General features: G+C 48.1%; 1 protein-coding gene across 1 annotated transcript in view; it reads right to left on the bottom strand.

Moving 5' to 3' along the window:
• Positions 1–19,776, bottom strand: part of LOC142097138 (uncharacterized) — a 28,963-nt gene extending 9,187 nt beyond the window's left edge. Inside the window, exons 1-4 of the mRNA XM_075178751.1 lie at positions 18,772–19,776; positions 18,194–18,592; positions 16,291–16,340; positions 4,819–4,936 (exon numbers count right to left, since the gene is read on the bottom strand). Coding sequence (XP_075034852.1) covers positions 4,819–4,936; positions 16,291–16,340; positions 18,194–18,592; positions 18,772–18,814 — 610 coding nt within the window. The 5' untranslated portion in view covers positions 18,815–19,776. The remainder of the gene's footprint in view (positions 1–4,818; positions 4,937–16,290; positions 16,341–18,193; positions 18,593–18,771) is intronic.
• Positions 19,777–26,922: the final 7,146 nt, after the last annotated feature.

Below are 26,922 nucleotides of genomic sequence, written 5' to 3' on the forward strand. Positions count from 1 at the left end.
ATAAATCATATGTAATACATATCACACGTAATATAAATCATATGTAATACATATCACACGTAACATCAACCATATGTAATACATATCACATGTAATATAAATCATATGTAATACATATCACACGTAACATCAACCATATGTAATACATATCACATGTAATATAAATCATATGTAATACATATCACATGTAATATAAATCATATGAAATACATATCACATGTAATATAAATCATATGTAATACATATAACATGTAATATAAATCATATGTAATACATATCACACGTAATATAAATCATATGTAATACATATCACATGTAATATTAATCATATGTAATACATATCACACGTAATATAAATCATATGTAATACATATCACACGTAATATAAATCATATGAAATACATATTACACGTAATATAAATCATATGTAATACATATCACACGTAATATAAATCATATGTAATACATATCACACGTAATATAAATCATATGGAATAATGTAATACATATCACATGTAATATAAATCATTCATAATGCAAATCATGTTTACAAGAAAAGAGTTGAATATAAGAGCACATGGTCTTTGGTTTCTATAATATCCTTATTGTAATTAAAAATATACCTTTATTGATAAGTAATTAAAATGGTTATTTTCTTAACCAGGTAACAACAAGGCGAATATGACACAATTATTATAGAAAAGTGTGTGTGCCTCCGTCATTCTGGATTGTGTCTTTATTCCACTGAAATAGCTCTTAGTAAAGCTTCTAGTGACCACCTGGCTGCTGAGTCAAAATTAATTCTTCTGATGCCTTCTATATTATATAGACCATCCTCTACTACTCGTACCAGTGGCGAAATGCGTTGGCCCTACTTCTACATGGACCACTACAGATACATATTAATTATCTCTGTGTATCCAACTGCTATCTGTATCTTACTTGCATATTGATGAATTCAGTCTATACACCTTTTGTGTAGTACATATTATTACACTATTCTAATATTATATTATATTTATATTATTTTATTATTTCATTATATATAGAGAGAAACAGAACTAGAGGGTGCTTCATGGTGTACTATTTAAGCCATAAAACTTATAGACACAAATAAGAGAACTATGCACCTCATTAAATAGAGGTGGGAGCTTATCTGGAAAGATGACAGATGTCTGAACACTACATCAAGTAGTGGAGACAATCCATCCACTGTACTCCAGCTTCTCTGTAGTACCCCCGTCCAGCTGGAGGATGGTGGAGAAATATCCACAATGCAATATGAACATTTGCAGTGATCCAGATCTAACACCGAGTACAATAAACAGAAGAACCCTACGCGTTTCGTCATTCATGGCTATGGCCTCTCGCACTTGACAAGGATTATTTGGCTGGTCTCTCATCTGTTGTATGTAATTCAACGCTGGATGGATTGTCTCCACTAGTTTATTATCCAGAGACTATACCGACATCTGACATCATGTCAGATTAGCTCCCATTCCTATTTAATGATGCATATTTCTATCCATAAGTATTATGGCCTAAGTACTGTACCATAGAGTGCTCCTGTTTTTTAATAGAAAAAAATATTAATTAGTGTGTAGGTATATGCACTCACACAATATCTATCTATCTATCTATCTATCTATCTATCTATCTATCTATCTATCTATCTCATATCTATCTATCTATCTATCTATCTATCTCATATCTATCAATCTATCTATCTATCTATCTATCTATCTCCTATCTATCTATCTATCTATCTATCTATCTATCTATCTATCTATCTATCTAGCTATCTATCTATCTCATATCTATCTATCTATCTATCTATCTATCTATCTATCTATCTATCTATCTATCTATCTATCTATCTCATATCTATCTATCTATCTCATATCTATCTATCTATCTCATATCTATCTATCTCATATCTATCTATCTATCTATCTATCTCATATCTATCTATCTATCTATCTATCTATCTCATATCTATCTATCTATCTATCTATCTATCTCATATCTATCTATCTATCTCATATCTATCTATCTATCTATCTATCTCTCTCATATCTATCTATCTATCTATCTATCTATCTATCTATCTATCTATCTATCTATCTCATATCTATCTATCTATCTATCTATCTATCTATCTCATATCTATCTATCTATCTATCTCATATCTATCTATCTATCTATCTATCTATCTATCTATCTATCTATCTATCTATCTATCTATCTCATATCTATCTATCTATCTATCTATCTATCTATCTATCTATCTATCTATCTATCTACCTATCTCATATCTATCTATCTATCTATCTCATATCTATCTATCTATCTATCTCATATCTATCTATCTATCTATCTATCTCATATCTATCTATCTATCTATCGATCTGTCTATCTCATATCTATCTATCTATCTATCTATCTATCTATCTATCTATCTATCTCATATCTATCTATCTATCTATCTATCTATCTATCAGTCTGTCTGTCTGTCTATTTATCTATCTATCTATCTATCTATCTATCTATCTATCTATCTATCTATCTATCTATCTGTCTGTCTGTCTGTCTATTTCTCTATCTATCTATCAATCTATCATATATCTATCATATCTCTATCTATCTATCTATCTATCTATCTATCTATCTGTCTGTCTGTCTGTCTGTCTGTCTGTCTGTCTGCCTGTCTGTCTATCTATCTATCACATCTCTATCTATCTATCTATCTATCTATCTATCTATCTATCATATATCTATCATATATCTATCTATCTATCTGTCTGTCTGTCTGTCTGTCTGCCTGTCTGTCTATATATCCATCTATCTATCTATCTATCTATCTGTCTGTCTGTCTGTCTATCTATCTATCTATCACATATCTATCACATCTCTATCTATCTATCTATCTATCTATCTGTCTGTCTGTCTATCTTATATTCACTTCTCACCCCACAACCACCTACCTCCTTCCTATCTTCCTCCTACCTACCTCCCACCTATCTCCTACCACCTGCACACCTACCTACCTCCTCACACCCACTTCCTTCTTATACCACACTCACCTACCTACTACCCACCTCCTGCCTACTTCTCACCTCTTTTCTATCACCTGCACACCCACTTATCTGCCTCCTGCCTACTTGATTCTTCACTCCCACATCATCCTACCCCCATCCACCTACTTCCATCCTCCTTTCTACCCCACAACCACCTACCCGCCTCTTACCTACCACCCTCCTCACTCCCACATCATCCTACCCCCATCCACCTACTCCCATCCTCCTTTCTACCCCACAACCACCTTTTCACCTCATACCTACCTCCTACCTCTTTCCTACCACCTGCACACCTAACTACCCACCTCCTACCTACCCAACTCCTACCTACTTCCCACCTCTCTACTACAACCTGTACACCTACCTACCTCCCCACTCCCTCTTCCTTTCTACTCCCATCCACCTACTTCCATCCTCCTTTCTACCCCACAACCACCTACCTGCCTCTTACCTACCACCCTCCTCACTCCCACTTCCTTCCTACCCCCATCCACCTACTCCCATCCTCCTTTCTACCCCACAAACACCTACCCGCCTCTTACCTACCACCCTCCTCACTCCCACTTCCTTCCTACCCCCATTCACCTACTTCCACCCTCCTTTCTACCCCACAACTACCTTTTCACCTCATACCTACCTCCTACCTCTTTCCTACCACCTGCACACCTACCTACCCAACTCCTACCTACCCACCTCCTACCTACTTCCCACCTCTCTACTACAACCTGTACACCTACAGACCTACCTCCTCACTCCCTCTTCCTTCCTACCCCCATCCACCTACTTCCATCCTCCTTTCTACCCCACAACCCCATACCCGCCTCTTACCTACCACCCTCCTCACTCCCACTTCCTTCCTACCCCCATCCACCTACTTCCATCCTCCTTTCTACCCCACAAACACCTACCCGCCTCTTACCTACCACCCTCCTCACTCCCACATCATCCTACCCCCATCCACCTACTTCAATCCTCCTTTCTACCCCACAACCACCTACCTGCCTCTTACCTACCACCCTCCTCACTCCCACTTCCTTCCTACCCCCATTCACCTACTTCCATCCTCCTTTCTACCCCACAAACACCTACCCGCCTCTTACCTACCACCCTCCTCACTCCCACTTCCTTCCTACCCCCATTCACCTACTCCCATCCTCCTTTCTACCCCACAACCACTTACCCACCTCTTACCTACCACCCTCCTCACTCCCACTTCCTTCCTACCCCCATTCACCTACTTCCATCCTCCTTTCTACCCCACAACCACCTTTTCACCTCATACCTACCTCCTACCTCTTTCCTACCACCTGCACACCTACCTACCCAACTCCTACCTACCCAACTCCTACCTACTTACCACCTCTCTACTACAACCTGTACACCTACAGACCTACCTCCTCACTTCCTACCCCACACCCACCTCCCTCCTTCTCACTCTGTCCTACCCCCATCCACCTACATCCCTCCTCCGCCCTACTGCACAACCACCCACTTCAATCCTATCTCCCTCCTAACTCTCTCCCACTTCTATCAGAGCATCTCACCTTTACCCTCCATTCTGCAGAGCATCTCACCTTTACCCTCCATTCTGCAGAGCATCTCACCTTTACCCTCCATTCTGCAGAGCATCTCACCTTTACCCTCCATTCTGCAGAGCATCTCACCTTTACTGCACTTTTATCTTTCCATCTCCACGCTACATCTCCGCTAACTAATGAAAGCAAATAACCTGTTTACTCACCTGGCAGTCTCTCCCTCTCAGCTCTCTCCTCTCGGTGGAGTCTCTTGGATTCCATCACTCTTCTGTGACCAAACTGGTCCTGTTTACATTCCTCACAGTCTCGCAGTTCTCTGTCATCCTGTTAGTGATTAGTCAGAGACGTCACTAAAAATGCCTCATAATGCTTCTATCCTGACTGTCCAACCCACAGCTCGCTCTCTCTCGCTCTCTCTCTCTCTCTCTGTATGTATATATATATATATATATATATATATATATATATATATATATATATATGTGTGTATATAGTCTAAAGAGTTTTCACCCCCTTTGGCATTTGGGAATTCTTATCATTGGTTAACACAAAATACTCTGTAGTAACAAATAAAACCTGTGCACAATGTAAATGTGTTTAACTAGATTTCAAAATAAATAGCCCTGTCTGTGAGAAGTGCCACAGTTGGTGCATTTTCAATCATGAGCTTCATCATGAAGTTCAAAATAAATAGGGAAGCATATTGGAAGATTTCTAAGACTTTTAATATCCCAGATAAGAATCACGTCCTTATAAAGAAATGGAGAATATATAATAACAGTGCAGTTGTCTAGAGCAGGCGTCCTCTAAACCTGAGCATTGAGCTAGTAGAGAGGTTATTAGGGAGGCTGTGATCCCTACTGTGAAGCCTGGTGGTGGGAGCTTAACACTAGGGGGACTGGGAAACATATCTGTATAGAGACTGGAAGGTGAAAGACATAGAGACACCTTAGAGGAGAAGCTGCTGCAATATGCGGGAGAACGAGGACAGGGGAGAAGATTATTATCCCAGTGAAGCCACATAACAGTGTGTTAGCGGCTCAGTCCCCCCAGTACCTGCGGAATGACCATCGCTCTTCACTGACCTTCTACAACCTGATGGAACTGGAGCAATAAAACCAATAGGAATAGGAGATATTACAGGGTAATAATACACAAATAAGTCCATTTTCATTCCAAAATGTAGGGTAATAAAATGTGAAAAATACAAAAAGGGGATAAAAAGCTTTTAAAGCCAATGTGGGATATTTAGCAGAGGAGGACAGTGTCCATAGCGTTATGTTGTCACAGCATTACCGAAGGTCAACTTAACATATGTCTCTGACTGTCTCTCGGGGTTCTAATGGTCTCTTGGGATGTCTCACCAGCCTCTCGCTGTGTCCCCTGTCTGTCTAATGGTCTCTAGGGATGTCTCACCAGCCTTTCGCTGTGTCCCCTGTCTGTCTAATGGTCTCTAGGGATGTCTCACCAGCCTCTCGCTGTGTCCCCTGTCTAATGGTCTCTTGGGATGACTCACCGGCCGCTCGCTGTGTCCCCCTGTCTGTCTAATGGTCTCTAGGGATGTCTCACCGGCCCTTTCGCTGTGTCCCCTGTCTAATGGTCTCTTGGGATGTCTCACTGGCCTCTCACTGTGTCCTCTGTCTAATGGTCTCTTGGGATGTCTCACCGGCCTCTCGCTGTGTCCCCTATCTGTCTAATGGTCTCTAGGGATGTCTCACCGGCCTCTCGCTGTGTCCCCTGTCTGTCTAATGATCTCTCGGGATGTCTCACCGGCCGCTCGCTGTGTCCCCTGTCTAATGGTCTCTATTGATGTCTCACCGGCCCTTTCGCTGTGTCCCCTGTCTAATGGTCTCTTGGGATGTCTCACTGGCCTCTCGCTGTGTCCTCTGTCTAATGGTCTCTTGGGATGTCTCACCGGCCTCTCGCTGTGTCCCCTGTCTGTCTAATGGTCTCTTGGGATGTCTCACCGGCCTCTCGCTGTGTCCCCTATCTGTCTAATGGTCTCTAGTGATGTCTCATCGGCCTCTCGCTGTGTCCCCTATCTGTCTAATGGTCTCTAGGGATGTCTCACCGGCCTCTCACTGTGTACCCTGTCTGTCTAATGGTCTCTAGGGATGTCTCACCGGCCCTTTCGCTGTGTCCCCTGTCTAATGGTCTCTTGGGATGTCTCACTGGCCTCTCACTGTGTCCTCTGTCTAATGGTCTCTTGGGATGTCTCACCGGCCTCTCGCTGTGTCCCCTGTCTGTCTAATGGTCTCTTGGGATGTCTCACCGGCCTCTCGCTGTGTCCCCTATCTGTCTAATGGTCTCTAGTGATGTCTCATCGGCCTCTCGCTGTGTCCCCTATCTGTCTAATGGTCTCTAGGGATGTCTCACCGGCCTCTCACTGTGTACCCTGTCTGTCTAATGGTCTCTAGGGATGTCTCACCGGCCTCTCGCTGTGTCCCCCTGTCTGTCTAATGGTCTCTAGTGATGTCTCATCGGCCTCTCGCTGTGTACCCTGTCTGTCTAATGGTCTCTAGTGATGTCTCACCAGCCTCTCGCTGTGTCCCCTGTCTGTCTAATGGTCTCTAGGGATGTCTCACCGGCCCTTTCACTGTGTCCCCTGTCTAATGGTCTCTTGGGATGTCTCACTGGCCTCTAACTGTGTCCTCTGTCTAATGGTCTCTTGGGATGTCTCACCGGCCTCTCGCTGTGTCCCCTGTCTGTCTAATGGTCTCTAGGGATGTCTCACCGGCCTCTCGCTGTGTCCCCTGTCTAATGGTCTCTAGGGATGTCTCACCGGTCTCTCGCTGTGTCCCCTGTCTAATGGTCTCTAGGGATGTCTCACCAGCCTCTCACTGTGTCCCCTGTCTGTCTAATGGTCTCTAGGGACGTCTCACCGGCCTCTCGCTGTGTCCCCTATCTGTCTAATGGTCTCTAGGGATGTCTCACCGGCCTCTCGCTGTGTCCCCCTGTCTGTCTAATGGTCTCTAGTGATGTCTCACCGGTCTCTCGCTGTGTCCCCTGTCTAATGGTCTCTTGGGATGTCTCACTGGCCTCTCACTGTGTCCCCTGTCTGTCTAATGGTCTCTAGGGATGTCTCACCGGCCCTTTCGCTGTGTCCCCTGTCTAATGGTCTCTTGGGATGTCTCACCAGCCTCTCGCTGTGTCCCCTGTCTGTCTAATGGTCTCTAGGGATGTCTCACCGGCCCTTTCGCTGTGTCCCCTGTCTAATGGTCTCTTGGGATGTCTCACCGGTCTCTCGCTGTGTCCCCTGTCTAATGGTCTCTTGGGATGTCTCACTGGCCTCTCACTGTGTCCCCTGTCTGTCTAATGGTCTCTTGGGATGTCTCACCGGCCCTTTCGCTGTGTCCCCTGTCTAATGGTCTCTAGGGATGTCTCACCAGCCTCTCGCTGTGTCCCCTGTCTGTCTAATGGTCTCTAGGGATGTCTCACCGGCCCTTTCGCTGTGTCCCCTGTCTAATGGTCTCTAGGGATGTCTCACCGGTCTCTCGCTGTATCCCCTGTCTAATGGTCTCTTGGGATGTCTCACCGGCCTCTCGCTGTGTCTCCTGTCTAATGGTCTCTTGGGATGTCTCACTGGCCTCTCACTGTGTCCCCTGTCTAATGGTCTCTTGGGATGTCTCACCGGCCTCTCACTGTGTCCCCTGTCTAATGGTCTCTTGGGATGTCTCACTGGCCTCTCACTGTGTCCTCTGTCTAATGGTCTCTAGGGATGTCTCACCGGCCTCTCGCTGTGTCCCCTGTCTAATGGTCTCTAGGGATGTCTCACCGGTCTCTCGCTGTGTCCCCTGTCTAATGGTCTCTAGGGATGTCTCACCAGCCTCTCACTGTGTCCCCTGTCTGTCTAATGGTCTCTAGGGATGTCTCACCGGCCTCTCGCTGTGTCCCCTGTCTAATGGTCTCTAGGGATGTCTCACCGGCCTCTCGCTGTGTCCCCTGTCTAATGGTCTCTTGGGATGTCTCACCGGCCTCTCGCTGTGTCCCCTGTCTGTCTAATGGTATCTAGGGATGTCTCACCGGTCTCTCGCTGTGTCCCCTGTCTAATGGTCTCTAGTGATGTCTCACCAGCCTCTCGCTGTGTCCCCTGTCTGTCTAATGGTCTCTAGGGATGTCTCACCGGCCCTTTCACTGTGTCCCCTGTCTAATGGTCTCTTGGGATGTCTCACTGGCCTCTCACTGTGTCCTCTGTCTAATGGTCTCTTGGGATGTCTCACCGGCCTCTCGCTGTGTCCCCTGTCGAATGGTCTCTAGGGATGTCTCACCGGCCTCTCGCTGTGTCCCCTGTCTAATGGTCTCTAGTGATGTCTCACCAGCCTCTCGCTGTGTCCCCTGTCTAATGGTCTCTAGTGCTGTCTCACCAGCCTCTCGCTGTGTCCCCTGTCTGTCTAATGGTCTCTTGGGATGTCTCACCGGCCTCTCGCTATGTCCCCTGTCTAATGGTCTCTAGGGATGTCTCACCAGCCTCTCGCTGTGTCCCCTGTCTAATGGTCTCTAGGGATGTCTCAACAGCCTCTCGCTGTGTCCCCTGTCTGTCTAATGGTCTCTAGAGATGTCTCACCAGCCTCTCGCTGTTTCCCCCGTCTGTCTAATGGTCTCTAGGGATGTCTCACCAGCCTCTCGCTGTGTCCCCTGTCTGTCTAATGGTCTCTAGGGATGTCTCACCAGCCTCTCGCTGTGTCCCCTGTCTGTCTAATGGTCGCTAGAGATGTCTCACCAGCCTCTTGCTGTGTCCCCCGTCTGTCTAATGGTCTCTAGGGATGTCTCACCGGCCTCTCGCTGTGTCCCCTGTCTAATGGTCTCTAGGGATGTCTCACCGGCCTCTCGCTGTGTCCCCTGTCTAATGGTCTCTTGGGATGTCTCACCGGCCTCTCGCTGTGTCCCCTGTCTGTCTAATGGTATCTAGAGATGTCTCACCAGCCTCTCGCTGTGTCGCCTGTCTAATGGTCTCTAGGGATGTCTCATCGGCCTCTCGCTGTGTCCCCTGTCTGTCTAATGGTCTCTAGGGATGTCTCACCAGCCTCTCACTGTGTCCCCTGTCTGTCTAATGGTCTCTAGGGATGTCTCACCTGCCTCTCGCTGTGTCCCCTGTCTGTCTAATGGTCTCTAGTGATGTTTCACCAGCCTCTCGCTGTGTCCTCTGTCTAATGGTCTCTAGGGATGTCTCACCGGCCTCTCGCTGTGTCCCCTGTCTGTCTAATGGTCTCTAGGGATGTCTCACCAGTCTCTCGCTGTGTCCCCTGTCTAATGGTCTCTAGGGATGTCTCACCGGCCTCTCGCTGTGTCCCCTGTCTGTCTAATGGTCTCCAGGGATGTCTCACCAGCCTCTCGCTGTGTCCCCCGTCTGTCTAATGGTCTCTAGGGATGTCTCACCAGCCTCTCGCTGTGTCCCCCGTCTGTCTAATGGTCTCTAGGGATGTCTCACCAGCCTCTCGCTGTGTCCCCTGTCTAATGGTCTCTAGGGATGTCTCACCGGCCTCTCGCTGTGTCCCCTGTCTGTCTAATGGTCTCTAGGGATGTCTCACCAGCGATCTCGCTGTGTCCCCTATCTGTCTAATGGTCTCTAGGGATGTCTCATTGGCCTCTCGCTGTGTCCCCTGTCTGTCTAATGGTCTCTAGGGATGTCTCAGCGGCCTCTCGCTGTGGCCCTATCTGTCTAATGGTCTCTAGGGATGTCTCACCGGCCTCTCGCTGTGTCCCCTGTCTGTCTAATGGTCTCTAGAGATGTCTCACCAGCCTCTCGCTGTGTCCTCTGTCTAATGGTCTCTAGAGATGTCTCACCATCCTCTCGCTGTGTCCCCTGTCTGTCTAATGGTCTCTTGGGATGTCTCACCGGCCTCTTGCTGTGTCCCCGATCTGTCTAATGGTCTCCAGGGATGTCTCACCGGCCTCTTGCTGTGTCCCCGATCTGTCTAATGGTCTCTTGGGATGTCTCACCGGTCTCTCGCTGTGTCCCCTGTCTGTCTAATGGTCTCTAGGGATGTCTCACCGGTCTCTCGCTGTGTCCCCTGTCTAATGGTCTCTAGTGATGTCTCACCGGCCTCTCGCTGTGTCCCCTGTCTGTCTAATGGTCTCTAGGGATGTCTCACCAGCCTCTCGCTGTGTCCCCTGTCTGTCTAATGGTCTCTAGGGATGTCTCACCGGCCTCTCGCTGTGTCCCCTGTCTAATGGTCTCTAGGGATGTCTCACCGGCCTCTCGCTGTGTCCCCTGTCTGTCTAATGGTCTCTAGGGATGTCTCACCAGCCTCTCGCTGTGTCCCCCGTCTGTCTAATGGTCTCTTGGGATGTCTCACCTGCCTCTCGCTGTGTTCCCTGTCTGTCTAATGGTCTCTAGGGATGTCTCACCGGCCTCTCGCTGTGTCCCCTGTCTGTCTAATGGTCCCTAGGGATGTCTAACCAGCCTCTCGCTGTGTCCTCTGTCTAATGGTCTCTAAGGATGTCTCACCAGCCTCTCGCTGTGTCCCCTGTCTGTCTAATGGTCTCTAGGGATGTCTCACCAGCCTCTCGCTGTGTCCCCTGTCTGTCTAATGGTCTCTAGGGATGTCTCACCAGCCTCTCGCTGTATTCCCTGTCTAATGGTCTCTAAGGCTGTCTCACCAGCCTCTCGCTGTTTTCCCTGTCTGTCTAATGATCTCTTGGGATGTCTCACCAGACTCTCGCTGTGTTCCCTGTCTGTCTAATGGTCTCTTGGGATGTCTCACCAGCCTCTCGCTGTGTTCCCTGTCTGTCTAATGGTCTTTAGGGATGTCTCACTGGCCTCTCGCTGTGTCCCCTGTCTGTCTAATGGTCTCTAGGGATGTCTCACCGGCCTCTCGCTGTGTCCCCTGTCTGTCTAATGGTCTCTTGGGATGTCTCACTGGCCTCTCGCTGTGTTCCCTGTCTGTCTAATGGTCTCTAGGGATGTCTCACCAGCCTCTTGCTGTGTCCCTTATCTGTCTAATGGTCTCTAGGGATGTCTCACTGGCCTCTCGCTGTGTCCTCTGTCTAATGGTCTCTAGGAATGTCTCACCAGCCTCTCGCTATGTCCCCTATCTGTCTAATGGTCTCTAGGGATGTCTCACCGGCCTCTTGCTGTGTCCCCTGTCTAATGGTCTCTAGGGATGTCTCACCGGCCTCTCGCTGTGTCCCCTGTCTAATGGTCTCTAGGGATGTCTCACCAGACTCTCGCTGTGTTCCCTGTCTAATGGTCTCTAGTGATGTCTCACCAGCCTCTCGCTGTGTTCTCTATCTGTCTAATGGTCTCTAGGGATGTCTCACCAGACTCTCGCTGTGTTCCCTGTCTAATGGTCTCTAGGGATGTCTCACCAGCCTCTCGCTGTGTTCCCTATCTGTCTAATGGTCTCTAGGGATGTCTCACCGGTCTCTCGCTGTGTTCCCTATCTGTCTAATGGTCTCTAGTGATGTCTCACCGGCCTCTCACTGTGGCCCCTGTCTAATGGTCTCTAGGGATGTCTCACCGGCCTCTCGCTGTGTCCCCTGTCTAATGGTCTCTAGGGATGTCTCACCGGCCTCTCGCTGTGTCCCCTGTCTAATGGTCTCTAGGGATGTCTCACCAGCCTCTCGCTGTGTCCCCTGTCTAATGGTCTCTAGTGATGTCTCACCAGCCTCTCGCTGTGTCCCCTGTCTAATGATCTCTAGGGATGTCTCACCGGCCTCTCGCTGTGTTCCCTATCTGTCTAATGGTCTCTAGGGATGTCTCACCGGCCTCTCACTGTGGCCCCTGTCTAATGGTCTCTAGGGATGTCTCACCGGCCTCTCGCTGTGTCCCCTGTCTAATGGTCTTTAGGGATGTCTCACCGATCTCTCGCTGTGTCCCCTGTCTAATGGTCTCTAGGGATGTCTCACCAGCCTCTCGCTGTGTCCCCTGTCTAATGGTCTCTAGGGATGTCTCACCGGTCTCTCGCTGTGTCCCCTATCTGTCTAATGATCTCTAGGGATGTCTCACCGGCCTCTCACTGTGTCCCCTGTCTGTCTAATGGTCTCTAGGGATGTCTCACCGGCCTCTCACTGTGCCCCCTGTCTAATGGTCTCTAGGGATGTCTCACCGGTCTCTCGCTGTGTCCCCTGTCTAATGGTCTCTAGGGATGTCTCACCGGTCTCTCGCTGTGTCCCCTGTCTAATGGTCTCTAGGGATGTCTCACCGGCCTCTCGCTGTGTCCCCTGTCTAATGGTCTCTAGGGATGTCTCACCGGTCTCTCGCTGTGTCCCCTGTCTAATGGTCTCTAGGGATGTCTCACCGGTCTCTCGCTGTGTCCCCTGTCTAATGGTCTCTAGGGATGTCTCACCGGTCTCTCGCTGTGTCCCCTGTCTAATGGTCTCTAGGGATGTCTCACCAGCCTCTCGCTGTGTCCCCTGTCTAATGGTCTCTAGGGATGTCTCACCGGCCTCTCGCTGTGTCCCCTGTCTAATGGTCTCTAGGGATGTCTCACCGGCCTCCCGCTGTGTTCCCTGTCTAATGGTCTCTAGGGATGTCTCACCAGCCTCTCGATGTGTTCCCTGTCTGTCTAATGGTCTCTAGGGATGTCTCACCGGCCTCCCGCTGTGTTCCCTGTCTAATGGTCTCTAGGGATGTCTCACCAGCCTCTCGCTGTGTTCCCTGTCTGTCTAATGGTCTCTAGGGATGTCTCACCGGCCTCTCGCTGTGTCCCCTGTCTAATGGTCTCTATTGATGTCTCACCGGCCTCTCGCTGTGTCCCCTGTCTAATGGTCTCTTGGGATGTCTCACCAGCCTCTCGCTGTGTTCCCTGTCTGTCTAATGGTCTCTATTAAAGTGTCTCACCGGCCTCTCACTGTGTCCCCTGTCTAATGGTCTCTAGGGATGTCTCATCGGTCTCTCGCTGTGTCCCCTGTCTGTCTAATGGTCTCTAGGAAAGTCTCACCGGTCTCTCGCTGTGTCCCCTGACTGTCTAATGGTTTCTAGTGATGTCTCACCGGCCTCTCGCTGTGTCCCCTGTCTGTCTAATGGTCTCTAGAGATGTCTCACCAGCCTCTCACTGTGTACCCTGTCTGTCTAATGGTCTCTAGGGATGTCTCACCGGCCTCTCGCTGTGTCCCCCTGTCTGTCTAATGGTCTCTAGTGATGTCTCACCAGCCTCTCGCTGTGTTCCCTGTCTGTCTAATGGTCTCTAGTGATGTCTCATCAGCCTCTCGTTGTGTCCTCTATCTGTCTAATGGTCTCTTGGGATGTCTCACTGGCCTCTCGCTGTGTCCCCTGTCTAATGATCTCTGGGGATGTCTCACCGGCCTCTCGCTGTGTCCCCTGTCTAATGGTCTCTAGGGATGTCTCACCAGCCTCTCGCTGTGTTCCTTATCTGTCTAATGGTCTCTAGGGATGTCTCACCAGACTCTCGCTGTGTTCCTTATCTGTCTAATGGTCTCTAGGGATGTCTCACCAGACTCTCGCTGTGTTCCTTATCTGTCTAATGGTCTCTAGGGATGTCTCACCAGACTCTCGCTGTGTCCTCTGTCTAATGGTCTCTAGGGATGTCTCACCAGCCTCTCGCTGTGTCCCCTATCTGTCTAATGGTCTCTAGGGATGTCTCACCGGCCTCTTGCTGTGTTCCCTGTCTGTCTAATGGTCTCTAGGGATGTCTCACCGGCCTCTCGCTGTGTCCCCTATCTGTCTAATGGTCTCTAGGGATGTCTCATTGGCCTCTCACTGTGTCCCCTTTCTGTCTAATGGTCTCTAGGGATGTCTCACCGGCCTCTCGCTGTGTCCCCTGTCTAATGGTCTCTTGGGATGTCTCACCGGCCTCTCGCTGTGTCCCCTGTCTAATGGTCTCTAGGGATGTTTCACCGGCCTCTCGCTGTGTCCCCTGTCTGTCTAATGGTCTCTAGGGATGTCTCACCGGCCTCTCGCTGTGTCCCCTGTCTAATGGTCTCTTGGGATGTCTCACCGGCCTCTCGCTGTGTCCCCTGTCTAATTGTCTCTAGGGATGTCTCACCGGCCTCTCGCTGTGTCCCCTGTCTGTCTAATGGTCTCTAGGGATGTCTCACCGGCCTCTCGCTGTGTCCCCTGTCTAATGGTCTCTAGGGATGTCTCACGGGCCTCTCGCTGTGTCCCCTGTCTGTCTAATGGTCTCCAGTGATGTCTCACCGGCCTCTCGCTGTGTCCCCTGTCTAATGGTCTCTAGGGATGTCTCACCGGCCTCTCACTGTGTCCCCTGTCTAATGGTCTCTAGGGATGTCTCACCAGCCTATCGCTGTGTCCCCTGTCTGTCTAATGGTCTCTAGGGATGTCTCACCGGCCTCTCGCTGTGTCCCCTATTTGTCTAATGGTCTCTAGGGATGTCTCACCAGCCTCTCGCTGTGTCCCCTGTCTTTCTAATGGTCTCTAGGGATGTCTCACCGGTCTCTCGCTGTGTCCCCTATCTGTCTAATGGTCTCTAGGGATGTCTCACCGGCCTCTCGCTGTGTCCCCTGTCTAATGCTCTCTAGGGATGTCTCACCGGCCTCTCGCTGTGTCCCCTATCTGTCTAATGGTCTCTAGGGATGTCTCACCGGCCTCTCACTGTGTCCCCTGTCTAATGGTCTCTAGGGATGTCTCACCAGCCTCTCGCTGTGTCCCCTGTCTGTCTAATGGTCTCTAGGGATGTCTCACCGGCCTCTCGCTGTGTCCCCTATCTGTCTAATGGTCTCTAGGGATGTCTCACCAGCCTCTCGCTGTGTCCCCTGTCTTTCTAATGGTCTCTAGGGATGTCTCACCGGTCTCTCGCTGTGTCCCCTATCTGTCTAATGGTCTCTAGGGATGTCTCACCGGCCTCTAGCTGTGTCCCCTGTCTGTCTAATGGTCTCTAGGGATGTCTCACCGGTCTCTCGCTGTGTCCTCTGTCTAATGGTCTCTAGGGATGTCTCACCGGCCTCTCGCTGTGTCCCCTATCTGTCTAATGGTCTCTAGGGATGTCTCACCGGCCTCTCGCTGTGTCCCCTATCTGTCTAATGGTCTCTAGGGATGTCTCACCGGTCTCTCGCTGTGTCCCCTGTCTGTCTAATGGTCTCTAGGGATGTCTCACCAGCCTCTTGCTGTGTCCCCGTCTAATGGTCTCTAGGGATGTCTCACCGGCCTCTCGCTGTGTCCCCTATCTGTCTAATGGTCTCTAGGGATGTCTCACCAGCCTCTCGCTGTGTCCCCTGTCTTTCTAATGGTCTCTAGGGATGTCTCACCGGTCTCTCGCTGTGTCCCCTATCTGTCTAATGGTCTCTAGGGATGTCTCACCGGCCTCTCGCTGTGTCCCCTATCTGTCTAATGGTCTCTAGGGATGTCTCACCGGCCTCTCGCTGTGTCCCCTGTCTAATGGTCTCTAGGGATGTCTCACCAGCCTCTCGCTGTGTCCCCTGTCTTTCTCATGGTCTCCAGGGATGTCTCACCGGCCTCTCTCTGTGTCCGCATCATCATCATTTATTTATATAGCGCCACTAATTCCGCAGAGAATATTTGCCACTCACATCAGTCCCTATCTTATTGAGCTTATAGTCTATATTTCCTAATATACACACAGACAGACAGACAGAGAGAGAGACACAGACTAGGGTCAATTTTGATAGCAGCCAATTATACTACCAGTATGTTTTTGGAGTGTGGGAGGAAACCGGAGCAACCGAAGGAAACCCACGCAAACACGGAGAGAACATACAAACTCCTCACATCTGTCTGACAGTCTCTTGGGATGACTCACCTCAGTGTCTTTGGAACATGGTTTCTCCGCTCCTGTTGTCACTGTTTTCCCTGAAAGACAGATGAAAAATCAGTGATTGTCTTTTTATATTCCACAGTCTCGGAGCAGATGGAAGAGTCTACCATGGTCTGGGGGCAGGTGGGAGCATCTACCACGGTTTAGGGGCAGGTGGGAGCGTGTACCATATTCTGGGGGCAGGTTGGATCGTGTATCACAGTCTGGGGGCAGGTGGGAGCGTCTACCACGGTCTGGGGGCAGGTGGGAGTGTGTACCATAGTCTGGGGGCAGGAGGGATTGTGTACCATAGTCTGGGGGCAGGTGGGAGCGTATACCATGGTCTGGGGGCAGGTGGGATCATGTATCACAGTCTGGGGCCAGGTGGGAGCGTGTATCACAGTCCGGGGCCAGGTGGGAGCGTCTACCAGGGTCTAGAGGCAGGTGGGAGCATGTACCATAGTCTGGGGGCAGGAGGCAGCGTCTACCACGGTCTGGGGGCAGGTGGGAGTGTGTACCATAGTCTGGGGGCAGGAGGGAGCTTGTATTACAGTCTGGGGCCAGGTGGGAGTGTGTACCATAGTCTAGAGGCAGGTGGGAGCGTGTTCCATAGTCTGGGGGCAGGTGGGAGCTTGTATCACAGTCTGGGGACAGGTGGGAGCGTCTACCATGATCTGGGGACAGGAGGGAGAGTCTACCATGGTCTGGGGACAGGTGGGAGCATGTACCATAGTCTGGGGGCAGGTGGGAGCGTGTACCATATTCTGGGGGCAGGTGGAAGCATCAACCACGATCTGGGGACAGGTGGGAGCGTCTACCAGGGTCTAGAGGCAGGTGGGAGTGTGTACCATAGTCTGGGGGCAGGTGGGAGCGTGTACCACGGTCTGGGGGCAGGTGGGAGCGTGTACCATGGCCTGGGGGCAGATGGGAGCGTGTACCATAGTCTGGGGGAAGGTGGGGGCGTGTATGACAGTCTGAGGGCAGGTGGGAGCGTCTACCACAGTCTAGAGGCAGGTGGGAGCGTGTACCATAGTTTGGGGACAGGTGGGAGCTTGTATCACAGTATGAGGACAAGTGGGAGCGTCTAACATAGTTTGGGGACAGGTGGGAGTGTGTATCACAGTATGGGGACAGGTGGGAGCATGTACTACGGTCTAGGGGCAGGTGGGAGCGTGTACCATAGCCTGGGGACAGGTGGGAGCGTGTACCACGGTCTGGGGCAGGTGGGAGCGTGTACCATAGTCTGGGGACAGGTGGGAGTGTGTACCATGGTCTGGGGACAGGTGGGAGCGTGTACCACGGTCTGGGGTAGGTGGGAGCGTGTACCATAGTCTGGGGACAGATGGGAGCGTGTACCATGGTCTGGGAACAGGTGGTAGTGTGTACCATAGTCTGGGGACAGGTGGTAGTGTGTACCATGGTCTTGGGACAGGTGGGAGTGTGTACCATGGTCTGGGGACAGGCGGGAGCGTGTACCACAGTCTAGGGACATTTGGGAGCGTGTACCACGGCCTGGGGGCAGGTGGGAGGGTGTACCACGGCCTGGGGGCAGGTGGGAGCGTGTATCACAGTCTGGAGGCAGGTGGGAGCGTCTACCAGGGTCTAGAGGCAGGTGGGAGCGTGTACCACGGCCTGGGGGCAGGTGGGAGCGTGTACGATAGTCTGGGGGAAGGTGGGAGCGTGTATGACAGTCTGAGGGCAGGTGGGAGCGTCTACCACGGTCTAGGGGCAGGTGGGAGTGTGTACCATAGTCTGGGGACAGGTGGGAGTGTGTACCACGGTCTGGAGGGCTGTGATTTCATGGGAAAAATGTAACTCGTCTTTCGTTGATCTAAGAGGCCAAAATGATGGACATGTGATTATAGAGAAATATATATAGGCGATATATAGTGGTGACAATGGTCTGTACCTGCACTCAGCTCCTCATACTGTTTCTTCAGGTTGCCAAGTTCTCTCAGCCCACCTTTCAAGTCTTCTCTCACTTCCAAGAGCCGGCCCTCCCAACCAAGGGCAGAGTCGAGTATTCGGGCACCTTCAGTACTGTGTCCTGGGTTTAAAAGTCCCCTCAATTGTTTGTGCATCTGATCCAAAGCATAGGATGCTTTTTGAATCCTTTCCATTGCCCGACCAAAAGGTGCACCCCAGCCCTCTGCACACTTGTGCTCCTCAGGGGGAGGGCCTGTGTCCATGGGGATGGGGCTTTGTTCAGGACTAACCATAGGGGTGTAGAAGATGTCCCGAGTAGGGGAGGGGGCAGGGGAGTGGTGAGTCTTGTACAGAGAAGGTGACATAGAACTCATGGAGGAATCTGTTAAAGACACAAAATCCATCATTTATTCTCAAAGACACCATAAAAGAAATACTGGGAAGATGAATGAAAAAGGGAAGGATTAGTGACTGTAAAGAAACAGACAGAACAACGTGACCATGGATGGAAATTGCAGAAATAAAAGAAAGGTGACAGAAGGGATAGAAGTTACATTTTACCTGTCTGAATGTCTGAAGCATTCTTAACACTGTTACCACCCATCACAGTGAGGTATATGGAGGCCCTCTGAGATTGATATGAAGTCTGGAACAAGGATGGGGATGCTGAGAAACAGATATGAAGCTTGGAATAAGGATGGAGGTCCCCAGAGACAGGTATGAAGCTTGGAATAAGAATGGAGGTCCTCAGACACAGGTATGAACCATGGGATAAGGACGGAGGTCCTCAGAGACAAGTATGAAGCTTGGAATAAGGATGGAGGTTTTCAGAGACAAGTATGAAGCTTGAAATAAGGATGGAGGTCCCCAGAAACAGGTATGAAGCTTGGAATAAGGATGGAGGTCCCCAGAGACAGAAATGAAGCTTGGAATAAGGACGGAGGTCCTCAGAAACAGGTATGAAGCTTGGAATAAGGATGGAGGTCCCCAGAGACAAGTATGAAGCTTGGAATAAGGATGGAGGTCTTCAGAGACAGGTATGAAGCTTGGATTAAGGATGGAGGTCCCCAGAGACAGGTATGAAGCTTGGAATAAGGATGGAGGTCTTCAGAGACAGGTATGAAGCTTGGAATAAGGATGGAGGTCCTCAGAGACAGGTATGAAGCTTGGAATAAGGATGGAGGTCCTCAGAGACAGGTATGAAGCTTGGAATAAAGATGGAGGTCCCCAGAGACAGGTATGAAGCGTGGAAGCAGGAAGGGAGTTCTGCAAGTCAGTTGCTGATCCTGGGAGACTATATCATAAAGTAAAACAGTCCATAGGGTCCAGCATAATTTAGCAATCCCATAGCCTCAGGATTAGACAGGGCAGGTAGTCAGCCCAGAGACAGGTGGAGAGTGCAGAGATGGTGATAAAGCCTTAGAACAGACGAATAATCTTGAGACAGTATTTTCTATTGGAACTTGTGTCTCTCTCACTCTCGTTCCATCACTTTCCTGCTCATTCACTGAGTCCCTCCTAATAAAATCCTGTGTGACTGCATTACTGTGCACACCCAGACACACTGCCTTGGCACATACACACCGTGACACTCATGACACAAACTCCACACCCTGCTCCAAGCAACAATGATCACATTTTAACCACTCCCTGCCACATGTTTGAACCTGTGTGTAACACTGTGTATTATCCGGAACTATGTGTGTGTGTGTGTGTGTGTGTGTGTGTGTGTGTGTGTGTGTGTGTGTGTGTGTGTGTGTAACACTGTGTATTATCCCGACCTGTGTGTGTGTGTAACACTGTGTATTATCCTGACCTGAGTGTGTGTGTGTGTGTGTGTGTGTGTGTGTGTGTGTGTGTGTGTGTGTGTGTGTAACACTGTGTATTATCCCGACCTGTGTGTGTGTGTGTAACACTGTGTATTATCCTGACCTATGTGTGTGTAACACTGTGTATTATCCGGAACTGTGTGTGTGTGTGTGTGTGTGTGTGTGTGTGTGTGTTATCCTGACCTATGTATGTGTAACACTGTGTATTATCCGGAACTATGTGTGTGTGTGCGCAACACTGTGTATTATCCCTACCTGTGTGTGTGTGTAACACTGTGTATTATCCTGACCTGAGTGTGTGTGTGTGTGTGTGCGCAACACTGTGTATTATCCCGACCTGTGTGTGTAACACTGTGTATTATCCTGACCTGAGTGTGTGTGTGTGTGTGTGTGTGTGTGTGTGTGTGTGTGTGTAACACTGTGTATTATCCTAACCTATGTATGTGTAACACTGTGTATTATCCTGACCTGAGTGTGTGTGTGTGTGTGTGTGTGTGTGTGTAACACTGTGTATTATCCTGACCTATGGGTGTGTAACACTGTGTATTATCCTGACCTGTGTGTGTGTGTGTGTGTGTAACACTGTTTATTATCCCGACCTCTGTGTGTGTAACACTGTATTATCCTGACCTGTGTGTGTGTAACACTGTATTATCCTGAGGTGTGTGTGTGTGTGTGTGTGTGTAACACTGTGTATTATCCCGACCTGTGTGTGTAACACTGTGTATTATCCTGTCCTATTTGTGTGTAACACTGTGTATTATCCTGACCTGTGTGTGTGTAACACTGTATTATCCTGACCTGTGTGTGTGTAACACTGTATTATCCTGAGGTGTGTGTGTGTGTGTGTGTGTGTAACACTGTGTATTATCCCGACCTGTGTGTGTAACACTGTGTATTATCCTGTCCTATTTGTGTGTAACACTGTGTATTATCCTGACCTGAGTGTGTGTGTGTGTGTGTGTGTGTGTGTGTGTAACACTGTGTATTATCCTGACCTATGGGTGTGTAACACTGTGTATTATCCTGACCTGTGTGTGTGTGTGTGTGTGTGTGTGTAACACTGTTTATTATCCCGACCTCTGTGTGTGTAACACTGTATTATCCTGAGGTGTGTGTGTGTAACACTGTATTATCCTGACCTGTGTGTGTGTAACACTGTATTATCCTGAGGTGTGTGTGTGTGTGTGTGTGTGTGTAACACTGTGTATTATCCCGACCTGTGTGTGTGTGTTACACTGTGTACTATCCTGACCTGTGTGTGTGTGTGCATATATAAAACTCTGTATTATAGGGACCTGTGCATATATATATATATATATATAGTATAATGGGTAAAGAAGAACGGCGCCTTCAGGTGTATACAGAATATAAATGACAAATAGGTGTACAATGCACAATAAGCACAGAACAGTCCAGACAATATATCCAATAAATGTCTATATAGAACACCGCAAAGGTCTTCATATACCAATAGGCCGAAAACCGGTACTTAATCAGCGTGTAACAACTGGAACATCATACAGTAAGTAGTAAGATGGTGTGCGTACCAGATAGAAATATAAAAACCGCTTATCTGTATCGTGGCCCCTAGGTCATCCCAACATATGATGTCTCCCTCAGCCGCAGTAATATGGAAATATATATATAGTATGTTCTAATACTAAACACAGCCGCAACACCAATCTCATCCGCTCGTCATTAGGAGAGAATATATAAAAAAGCCATATGGTGTAGTATTTTATAGATAATTTAATAAACAAATAAATATATATAAAATTCATCAGGAGTTCTGTTTGAACGAAACGTGTTGAGGCCTTTATTACTACACTATCCTGATATACACCACCACCCTCTGGGAGCTATAGATCATATCCTACACTGAGCTCTTGTATGGAGCCTATGGAGGGACGTCTATAAGTACCACCAGGAGATGTGACAATTTACCAGCAATCCTGCCTATATATTACAGATAAGCTTTTATATATTTTCATATTACTGCGGCTGAGGGAGACATGATGGAGCATCATATGTCGGGATGACCTAGGGGCTGCGATACAGATAAGCGGTTTTTATATTTCTATCTGGTACGCACAGCATCTTACTACTTACTGTATGATGTTCCAGTTGTTACACGCTGATTAAGTACCGATTTTCGGCCTATTGGTATATGAAGACCTTTGCGGTGTTCTATATAGACATTTATTGGATACAAGTTAACCCGTGCATGATACTCATGCATTCTAGTCAAATCAAGCTACTTAAGGTGATAAAAAGGTTCTTGTCATGCATTTGGGCCATAGCCCAGGCCTCCTCAGGGGAAGAGCGTTACTTCCCTACGCAAGCGCCCTTTTTTAAAGTGGTTTTGTCCACATGTCACCACCTCATCATTCTTCTCCATCACCTCATCCTTCATCTTCATCGCCACATCTATCCAGATGTCTATCCAGACACAGGGATCTCTCTCAGCCGTCCTGAGTATCACACTCCTCTAGCTCTGTCACCCCCGGCAACCACCAACCACTCCCCACTGTCACCCCCGGCAACCACCAACCACTCCCAACTGTCACCCCCGGCAACCACCAACCACTCCCAACTGTCACTTCTCCTTCAAGAAATATATAGGTCAGTGTATAACTCTGCCCAGCAGGTGGCGCTGCAGCTTGTTTTTTGTTTTCACACACGCCATTAGGCATTTATATAGTAGATATTGTCTGGACTGTTCTGTGCTTATTGTGCATTGTACACCTATTTGTCATTTATATTCTGTATACACCTGAAGGCGCCGTCCTTCTTTACCCATTGTACTATTTGTTTTTGGACTTACCATCCGTTTTTGAAGACTGGCTGCCACACACATACCTGTGGAGGTGTATTTGTCTACTTAATTGTCTTTATACCTTATGGATAACATTACAACATTGGGTTAAGCGCCATCTAGATATCTTGTCCTATTTCTATATATATATATATATATATATATATATATATATAAAAATATATAATTATATATAAACACTGTATTAAGAAGACAGGGGTCTGTCTAAGACCGAAGGGAGGATAGACGCTAAGGTTTAGAAAGTTGGAGAAGAAAGGGGGGAGGTAGGGGGAATGGTATGGCAAGTGTGAAACGGAGGTAAAGCTGAGACAAGGGAAGCAGGGGCGGATCTAGGAAATTGCTATACCCGGGGCGATGTAGGGGGGAGCGATTTAGGCCCCGGCCCCTTTCCGACTTCTAAGGCTGCCGGCGGCTGCACAGTATGTGCAGGTCCGCTCAGCAGTGACAGTGTGTTTAAAACACAATCAGAGCAGCCGGGCAGCACACTGTCACTGCTGAACGGACCTGCACAGTGTGCTGCTGTCGGCAACAAGCTCCTGCTAGGGGGGGGAAAGCGATCGCCCCCCCTGGATCCGCCACTGGCAGGAAGCAGGGGTTGTAGGGTTGGACATTGGAGGAAAGAGGTTTAAATGAAGGAGCACACAGGTATTCAGGAGAATTTGTTGCAGAAATTACAAGGCGGCTTTGAAAGCTTGATATATATACAAGGATGCGGAGGGTAATGTGGGTAAGGGCCGTGAACATTTATTGCTGTCGTACATGTGGGATAAGCACAAGGAAGGAACATCTAAGGCAGCGATGGGGGTAGAATTAGCAGCGATATCCCATTCTAGCAGACTAAAAGGCGGGGAAGATGTGACCTAGAGTTTTATGGTAAGTAGGGTCATGAAGGGTTGGAGTAGAACGAGGCCCAGGAAAGAGGATGCGAGGAGGCCAGTGATTGAGGTCGTTTTAGGTATGTTATTGGGAAAGTTGGGGGAAATAGTTAATGGCAGGTTCGAAGCAGCATTGTTCAAGGCAGTTTGTTCCTTGGCTGTCTCTGGTGCTCTCAGAATCAGCCAGTTAGTGGCAGCATCTCAGAGGGTGTAGGGGACTGGTTTGTTGTACGAGAACGTGGTCGGAGAACAGACGGTGATCTGTAAGATACACAGATCAAAAACAAGTCAATTGGGCACAGGCAGATGGGTGACAATAAAAAGAAGCGGTTAGGGCCTTGCTGTGCCCAGTCGTATTGATAAAGGATTTCTTGGCGTGTAGAAGAGAAGGGGGACAGGCCTTATTAACACAGCTCCAGTGACAAAGTACCAGTTTAAAATAATTTTTAATAGGTGTATAAAAGCGTTAGGGCTACAAGAGAAAGAGTACGGGACTGACTCCTTTAGGATTGGTGCAGCAATAAAGACAGAGATTGGGCCGTTGTCCAATGCGTACAAGAGGTACATCAGAAACAGTAACACGGTTTAACAAAGGTTTTTGCGCTCCCTGCGGGGCTGATCCAGGGTGAAAGCTGATCGTCACCGTTGATTGTGGTGGCGTGAAGGGATTTTACATAAATTTTCCTTAGATGGGCCTAGATAGGCAAATCGGCCCACGGGGGTTTTTACGTTCACCTGGATCAACTCTACCCTTCCCTCCTGGGAGCGGTCGGCCCGCTATGTTTAGTCACGATACTGCAGAAATATACAAGCAACGTACTGAGCTTTGAGAATTTTTCTTTTACAAGTACCGGCAGGAATTCTACACAAGTTTGGATAGTGGGGCATTTGTTCATTCATTGGGCCGCTAGAAGCCCATGTGCAGAAAATACATCTATCCTGGGGCAATTATATGGTTGGGTACAAGAGGAATGAAGTGGGGCAATTGTCTAGAAACACTGAAGAAAGCAGAAGGGTGGCCCGGAACCCCTGCGACATTGGCCATGCACTTGGGGGGAAATGACTTGGGTAACAGAAAGTCCTTGGACCGGATTTTGAATATAAAAAGGGATGTTGAACAAGTAAAAGGTAAATGGCCTAACACCTGTATAAATTGGTCAGACATAACAGCTAGAATCAGGGGGCGCACACCAAGGGAGGGCCCAGCCATGGATGAAGCAGGAAGGTGAACGCTGCAGTGGGTGAAGTCGTGGAACGGGTAGATGGGGGTATAAACGAGTACGGCAGGATTCAATTTCACATGAACCATTTGTACAGGCAGGACGGGGTGCATCTATCCGACCAAGGATTCAGCATGTTTATTGAGGACATATTTAGCGCATTGGCGGAGTTATAGGGGTCACAGCAGGTCATCGGTGGAGGAGGGCTGCGGTTCCAGGTGGGGAACCTGGCGTTGGCAGGAAAAGCACCGCAATCAGCGGCCATGGGGGGCAGGAGTGGCGGCCAGGGGTTTACTTCTCTCTGAAAGAGCGGTGGATATGCTCAATACCACCCTTATGGGGGGTCCTGTGAGTAGCCAGAGTAAAGGGGGTGAGAACCCCAAGGCCTGGAAGCGCCGGGGGGCATTTATTGGTAATTAGTAATTGGTGATGGGCAGAAGCTGATAGACCCACAGCTTTTCTGGCCACCGTTGCAAAATATTACTGCTGAAATAAACCTGTGACCTCTTTTTTTTCCAGTTAAATAATGATCATGTCTTTATTTCGAGAGAATGGGGGGGGGGGGGGGGTAATAAGGAAGGGAGGCATCAGCCGTTAGGCAGTTTATAACCTAACCCTAACTTGTGTGTGTATATAACACTGTATTATAGGGATCTGTGTGTGTATATAACACTGTATTATAGGGATCTGTGTGTGTATATAACACTGTATTATAGGGATCTGTGTGTGTATATAACACTGTATTATAGGGATCTGTGTGTGTATATAACACTGTATTATAGGGATCTGTGTGTGTGTGTGTGTGTGTATATATATAACACTATTATAGGGATCTGTGTGTGTGTATATAACACTGTATTATAGGGATCTGTGTGTGTGTATATAACACTGTATTATAGGGATCTGTGTGTGTATATAACACTGTATTATAGGGATCTGTGTGTGTGTATATAACACTGTATTATAGGGATCTGTGTGTGTATATAACACTGTATTATAGGGATCTGTGTGTGTGTGTGTGTGTGTGTGTGTGTGTATATATATATATATATAACACTATTATAGGGATCTGTGTGTGTATATAGCACTGTATTATAGGGATCTGTGTGTGTGTATATAACACTGTATTATAGGGATGTGTGTATATAACACTGTATTATAGGGATGTGTGTGTGTATATATAACACTGTATTATAGGGATCTGTGTGTGTGTATATAACACTATTATAGGGATCTGTGTGTGTATATAACACTGTATTATAGGGATCTGTGTGTGTATATAACACTGTATTATAGGGATCTGTGTGTGTGTGTGTGTGTATATAACACTGTATTATAGGGACCTGTGTGTGTATATAACAATGTATTATAGGGATCTGTGTGTGTGTGTGTATATAACACTGTATTATAGGGATCTGTGTGTGTGTATATAACACTGTATTATAGGGACCTGTGTGTGTATATAACACTGTATTATAGGGATCTGTGTGTGTGTATATAACACTGTATTATAGGGATCTGTGTGTGTGTGTGTGTGTATATAACACTGTATTATAGGGATCTGTGTGTGTGTGTGTATATAACACTGTATTATAGGGATCTGTGTGTGTGTATATAACACTGTATTATAGGGATCTGTGTGTGTGTGTATATAAATATTTATATATAAAACACTATTAAAGGGACCTGTGTGCAGCTGGCGCACAGACTGGCCGTTTACACCTCTAAATAGAAAATATTTGTTTTACACCGAAAAGAGTGCGGACCGGTCATCCAGGAACCATTTCTAGCAGAGTAAAGATCTACTTATAACCCTGGAAAGGAGTAATGCAGTAGATGTAGAACGGACTATTGCCCATCACACTCCAGGAAAACTCAGTACGCACCAGACACTTATTCCATCTAAAGGAAATCACAACAAGATAATAAGTATATAAACCACAACCACA

This window comes from Mixophyes fleayi, chromosome 7 (assembly GCF_038048845.1).
Source record: "Mixophyes fleayi isolate aMixFle1 chromosome 7, aMixFle1.hap1, whole genome shotgun sequence".
Classification (NCBI taxonomy): Eukaryota; Metazoa; Chordata; class Amphibia; order Anura; family Limnodynastidae; genus Mixophyes; species Mixophyes fleayi.